Genomic DNA, 7506 nt, shown 5'->3' on the forward strand with positions numbered 1-7506 from the left:
CCATTTTTAATGAAGTGCCTCTACATATTTACCCCCCCCCCCCCCCAAAAAAAAGAAAAATTCTGAACAAAAAAGTTGTCCCACTAATTACCCCCACGCATACTGCAGATAAAAATTCAGAATATCACACATTGCCTTTTTCAACGTTAACGCCGCTCATATAAACACAGATCGCCCACAAGGGCATGGTATCCGCTCTACACTCTATGACATATATATAAATAATATTTATATATATGTCATACAGTGTAGAGCGGATACCATGCTCCTGTGGATCGCCCTATTTAAATTTGATTTCTTTTCTTTTCTTTGGGGGAAGCGGGGGATGTGCAAAATTAACAGGCTGACGGTGAGACAGCCTTGTACTAGACTAAGTACTGTGTACTGTCAATGTATAAATTATATAATTATGTTAATTATCAAACATAAATCACAATACATAACTGTACCTTAAACTCTCTGTCCAAGTAGTGTTATGATAAAAAAATAAATCCAATAAATTTTTGGCAATGTATTTTAATGAAACAGTTTAACAAATCAGTTTTTGGAGGTCATATACATGTACGTGTATGTTCATGTGGAAAATTTGTAGTGAAACAAACAGTTTACATGTAAGTATTTTTTGAAAATTGTTTGGCACATATATTATATATCAAGATGCATTTTGGGACTCTTTTGACAAACAAACTGGTACAGTAAATGTACATAAACACAAAAAAACCCACTAAACTGCATGAGATATACATTTTAAAACAAGTCTTAAGAGTTCAAATTTGAACACACTTTTGAAGTTATAAAGTTGCATTACAAAGCAAGATGATATGCTGTATTTTTTCCTCTCACAACAAAATAAGACTTCAGTTAAGTTAACATAAAGTCTTGAATGAAACATAGAATCTTCCCCCACCAGATACCAGTAAGTGGTCACCAAAGCAGTATTGCACCCGTTGTAATGATCCATTCCTGTGGTCAAGCGGTCACATTATTTTATCACTTAGTTTAGCCTTTGATGACCGCAATAGGACGTAGCTTTATGGCCTTTTTGCTAATGCCTGCCATGTGACCTGCAAACGAATATGAAATGAAATTATATTAAATACAAAATTTAATACAACATATTTTAGATATCATGATATCAACTGACATCTACAAATCTTTAGTTGTGAATACTGCCTATACTTACAAGTATCTACAACATCTGTAACATTTTTGTAAGATTCGGGTGCCTGTGAAAATGCAAAAATTGAAAATGAAAGTTATGAAGAGAATAGGAATTGATATATGTGGCACGTAATATGCAAAAGACCCAATGTTACCTTAAATACCACCTCCAATCTAAAACCTTCTCAAGCCTTTTTGACATTTAGAAAATCACTTTTAAATGTTCAATCATGTAGTAATCATATGATAATCCATTTTCATAAACATCATGATAAATACATGTATTGTGTAATTTTATATCTCTTGAGACAAGTTACTCTTCTTTAAATGCAACGGTATGTGTAAAACTCAATCATAATACAAAAGTGCAACATGTAATATTTAACTCTGCTTTAGTCTAAAACTTCAAATTGATAACAATCAGTATTATACATACAAGCTGGGTTTTTTAAAATCTGACATAATTGTCCAAATTTTTTAGGAAGTATCTTCAGTTACATGTAGCTAGCTAAGAATTTTGACATGCATGGGGGACAGGAGTGAAACCAAAAAACTCTATAGATAGCAAAGATGTGAGTGCTTGAACAGTGACCGTACCTCCTCCATGACCAGCTTGGGTGAAGCCACTCTTATGCTGATTCCTTTCTCCTCCAAAGCTGACAGGACCTCTGTGTAGTCCAGATTACGCCGGGATTTGGCTCGGGATAAAGCTCGCCCCTTTAGAAAATATTTCCAAAAAATCTGAAGATGAGCATATACATATAGTTCTGAAATTGAAGTAATCCACCAATTTTGACCATATTCAGTAAAAAAAAAATTTTGCAGTCAACAGGACTGCACTTAATAATGTTAAAGACATTTCTTTACATAACAAGAATGAAGCTGTTCACTTACAGCTCCGTGGCACGTGGTTCCGTACGTCTCATCCATTCCTTGCTGTGTACCAGTCAGCACGTAGCTACACGTTCCCATGGTTCCTCCAATCAAAACAGGCTGTCCAGTCAGCTGATCATTTAAAAATTAGATGGTAATAATTCTACTGCATTATACCTTAATTGCTGAACTAGCGTAAATTACATTAATTTGAAAAATATAGGTATCATTGAAACACAGAAAGGGTAATAGGAGTAAATAATAATGGATTTTGGGTGATAGCAAAAGAATATCAAATTTCATAATATTAAGAATATCTTTTATTGTGTTTTTGGAATCTTATTTGAGTAAATCAGTTAGATGCTTATTCAAATATGAAATATTTCATAAAGAAACACAAGATAGCACTGTTGACGTATTCCTCATAGAAGTTAAACATATATATCCATGGGCCACTTCCTCACCTGATAATCTACAGGAATGAGGGGGTGGTGGGGAGGGAAGGCCCTGGTGGAGCCCTTCCTGTGAACCAGTAAAGTCTTTTGTTTCCCGTCCACAAAATGCTCCTCCACTTTGGCAATGTTGTGTGACACGTCATAAATCATAAACATGTCAAGGTCGTCTGGGGTACTGTCAAACATCTTCGCAAAGGCCTTAAAGAAAAAAATGGAAACACTTTCAGTTCAAATGACCACTCAGAAAATGAATCTGAACCATTTCCTGCTTTGAAAAAGCATCTGCCATGGTTTGATTAATAGTTGTGGACGAGTATCAATTTTCATAGGCATTTGAAACACGCAGTTTAAAAAAAGTTTCATAGAAATTTTGGCTCTTCCAATAACATGTTTGCTTCAGTCTTTACTTGGATTAACGCTTGGTTTCATCGACTGTTCCACTAAACAATAATTATAATCTGCAAAAATTAGTGCTCAGCAAATAATAAAGAAACCGCAGTACCTGTCTACAGAGGAAGGTCATGCTGGAGCGGTTGACCCACGCATAGTTAGCGGCGGCAGCCATTCCTTTGAGGTAGTCCTGACCCTCCTGGGAGTAAATCTTGGCACACGCCAGTTGTCTGTCGTTGACTTTAATGTTGTCACGCTTCATTGCCTTCTCCATAGCAACCAGAGCATCTAGAAAATCATAGATACATATGGCATCAAATGATTCCTTTAATAGCAAGTAATTTTCAATATAGTGATGTTTTCATGAATCTTACAAAATTTTTGTCACCAAAAAAAATATTACTTTGTATAGTAGCTTTATAATGCAGTTTTACCTGTATGTGAAACTGTAAAATAAATTTACTGAATGCAAGAATTCTTTTACAAATTCCTCACAATCAAAAACCAAACCAACCCAGCTTGTGACTACATATCTGGATCGTTGTTTCCAAAAGTTATTCTGTACTGAAACAGTCATCAAATAACACTTGGCATCAGAGATTCAGATGATAAATACATGTACACTTAAGGTAACTAAAACCTGACCAACACTTCATCTCCATCTACCTGTGAGGTATGTTATTTACCTGTTGCTACCTGGTGGCCCAGCCCCCGACTCCCACAGTGGATCATCACACACACCTGTCCTTTACACTCGATGCCCATCTTTTTGGCGGCAAACTTATTGTAGATCTCGTCCACCACCTGTATCTCAGCATAATGGTTGCCGGCTCCCAGAGTTCCCAACTGAAATCAAGATTGCCGACACATGAAAATTGTATAAATCACAGGGCCTTTTTTCTCAAAGTTTTTTTTTCTCAGACACTCTGAGATTTCATAATTATATGTTTCAAAGTACATGTTATCTATTGAGAAAATGATTCAAATATTTCACTAGGTAATCTTGAAGTGATGAATTTTTTTCAATTCTTAAAATGTAAGGAATGTTGTTATCATCACAATAATTCATTGATAAATGAGGAACAAGTTTGACCATTTTAAAACAAGTGAAGGTTTGATTTTTCCCACTGACTTGGGGTAGTCCCCTTTTCTTGGCCCGGTTGCTGACTTTCCCGGGGTCGGCCTGTAACATCCTCCCATACTCCTCACAGTGCTCCTTGTCCTCCGCCCACGCGTACCCTGACACAGAAAACACAAGACTGCATTAAGAATCTATGTATCTATGCATACCCTGACATAGATCAAGCAATTAATGTCAACGACCTCCTAACAATACTTGACATGGGATTTCTCGTGTGAAATTAACATGAAAAGAGCCGGTTCTCATGGATTTCATGTTAGAGTGGTATGGATCACTTCCATATTGTGGCTCATCATTTTCTTTATCAAAATATACCATAAACCATTACTAATCCTGTGATCCTACATACATATCATACTGACATACATATACTATTTCATACTGACCTACATACATACATATCATACTGACCTACATACATACATGTATCGTTATATCATACTGACCTACATACATGTAAATCATACTGACCTACATACATGTATATCATACTGACCTACATATCATATTGACCTACATACATGTATATTTTACTGAGAAAATACATGAAATCATACTGACCTACATGCATATATCATACTGACCTACATACATGTATATCATACTGACCTACATACATACATGTATATCATACTGACCTACATACATGTATTTCATACTGACCTACATACATGTATATCATACTGACATACATACATATATATCATACTGACCTACATACATGTATATCATACTGACCTACATACATGTATATCATACTGACCTTCTCTGAGTGACCAGTCCATGCCCATTTCTAATGCCTCTTCTAAATTCCTGTAAAATATTTAAAATATAGATCTGAACTACCTGCATGTTAAAGAGAAAAAATACCTAGTAACTATATGATTGTTGATCTAATCAATTATAAACCAATTGTTAATTAAATGCATGTGGCTTTTTGCAATTCCTAAGTTTCATTTTAATGAAATCATCATAATTTTTTTCAACTAATTTTTTTTTAAAGTCCTACATTCATATTATTGGCAGTACCTGTAGGAGTTAAGTTTCTTTCAATGTTTTTACTTTTATCATTCACATGTACATACATGGTCTTTTAATTAATAGAAATAAAGACAAGAAGCAATGCTAATAGCACTCAAATATTACCATTCCTTTATGAAGTTCAGTATGTACATGTACAGTGTTAAGGTATGCCGTTACTGTTTACAGTATTTGCAGGAATTCCATAGGATATAACATGTACACAAATTTACAGCCATGCATCTATTTCTGTAAAGTGTCAAAACATAACTGAACTCATAATACTTCAAAGAATCTGTTCATGGTAGAAATCTATCGAATCTGAATGACTCTCCTTCACTTCCAAGATACATGTAGACTAGTGGATGATGGGAAATCAACTTAGTTAACAAAACTAATACTTCTGTCTTGTATAACAAAAATCTGTCAGAGATTGATATGATAATGTCAGAGACTTTTTCATAACAGTGGTAAAAGAATCAATTTACTTAACAACCCAAAATCTCACAGAAATCCATTGGGATGTCTGCCAGAGCCAGACAATAACACTGATTTCTTTTATTCAGATTCCTAGCACTGCATTTTTGACATCCCCAAAAAATGGTGTGTGTATATTCAGAAAATCATTAGATGCATTATATTCGTACTTGCTGCAATAATGTAGCCCTCTCCCGATTTTTTTTTTTTTTTTTTGGGGGGGGGGGGGGGGGGAGGGGGAGGCTTCATACATATATGCACAAAATAATACAAATATAATATTTATAAATACATCACTATCAAGAACATTTTGAGTCATAAAGGAGTTACGATTTCATTGTGGCCCATTGTCCAAAATTATGAGGGGATAAGTATTGACAGATATTAATTAAAATTGTACTAAATAAATATAGCATTGGATCAGATCAGACAACACCACAAAAATATACCGGGTACACATTTATATGGCAATGCAATGTACCTCATGAAGGGCTTATCTCTTAACAACAACATCTAATATCATGTATGTCATTTTCTGAAGCATTAGAACATAATCTGTGTGTACAGCTAATGATCTCTTACAAGAGGTCTCCTAACAACTCTCATTTGTTCTACTGCTCATTGAGTGTCCAGAAGTAATGGTGATTCAATTTGACCAAATTTGTGGCAGAGAAAGAAGACTTATTAGTGATAGATCATTATAATCCTCATAGACAACATCCTAATTACGGGGGCTTTTTATGACTGTCGTCCATAAACAAGCCATCCTAATTATTTCCTATCTCTACATTTCTAAGGCTTGATTTCTGTATTTCTAACCCTTATTTATTAAGGTACTTAAGATTCTTAGATATTGAAATGTACAAAATGATTATTTTTGACCTTACAATTTGCATAAGTCTTCCAGATGATGATGAATGGTTACAATAGAAGATCTTTTTAAAAATTCTGCATCACATCTTTTAAAGTGCCCTTCCTCCCTTAAACATTCTTGCCCCCCCCCCCCCCCCAAAAAAAAAACCCCATCCATTCCTTACTAAAAATGAAGGGGCTGAGTATTTTAATCAGTATGTTAACCACCCATAAAATTTACTGTGGTTTCATCAGTATTCATCGATTACTAATTCTGGTGAATTCAGTTGTTTACTTGATCCACGAAATTTAATAAATGTTCATTGAAGTGCAATATTAAATGCACAGTATTGTTTAGATCACTTAGCTACTAATTTTATGTCTCCAAGAAACTTAGATTTCCCCTAAATCTACTTGAAATTGAAAAAATGTAACTGATGGTTAAAAATCACGTCACAATTAATTAACCGTAACTTCAGCCCAGAGCCTCTGGCGTACCATGCTGCTCTTACCACTGAGCTGTTGAGACCCTATCGCAATATTGACTGACAGATCTGAGACACACCTGTTAATTAGGTGATGCTAATATTAATGAAACCAGGGTAACTGTCATGGCTGCAAATTCGTCCGAGATTTGAGGCAGCTAGTACTTACTGTGCTGTCATTGGAATGATTCCCTTAGAGCCCACACCGACTGGGATGTGGTCAAACATGCACTGAGCGAGCTGTTCTTTGAGAGGGGCCACATCTTTCTCCATCAGATTGGTACGGAGCAGGCGGACCCCACAGTTAATGTCGAACCCCACCCCTCCAGGCGAGACTACTGCGTCTTTGTTACTCATGTCAAAGGCCGCCATATTTCCTACAACATTTCTAACACCATTTTACATAGATCTATTATAACTAGTAGACTAATTGTTCTCGAACAATTAGAGGTCTTTCCACATTATTGTTTTTTATGTTTGAAATAAGATTGCTTTTATAGAATAAAGTATTTTTTCTGTGTTACTTTGATAAAAAAGTGTCAAACGATTAAGTTTGCAATTTTTTATTGCTTGACTTTGACCTTTGATCTTTATGTCATTTTGATCTGACAAGGTAGACGCTTCAATACCAAGTGGTCCGATGTATATATGA

At 35.2% G+C, this 7506-nt stretch overlaps 1 protein-coding gene across 1 annotated transcript; it reads right to left on the bottom strand.

The window, feature by feature from the left end:
• Positions 1 to 773: 773 nt before the first annotated feature.
• LOC136274598 (RNA-splicing ligase RtcB homolog) lies at positions 774 to 7245 on the bottom strand. Its single transcript, XM_066081823.1, has 10 exons — positions 7024 to 7245; positions 4784 to 4833; positions 4012 to 4118; positions 3566 to 3725; positions 2992 to 3167; positions 2499 to 2687; positions 2056 to 2166; positions 1759 to 1878; positions 1184 to 1226; positions 774 to 1064 (listed from the first exon to the last, which is right to left on the bottom strand). The coding sequence occupies exons 1-10, from the start codon at positions 7224 to 7226 to the stop codon at positions 1000 to 1002; spliced, it is 1224 nt and encodes a 407-aa protein (XP_065937895.1). The 5' UTR covers positions 7227 to 7245; the 3' UTR covers positions 774 to 999.
• Between the last annotated feature and the right edge of the window lie 261 nt (positions 7246 to 7506).

The sequence above is a fragment of the Magallana gigas genome, chromosome 4 (assembly GCF_963853765.1).
Source record: "Magallana gigas chromosome 4, xbMagGiga1.1, whole genome shotgun sequence".
Lineage (NCBI taxonomy): Eukaryota > Metazoa > Mollusca > Bivalvia > Ostreida > Ostreidae > Magallana > Magallana gigas.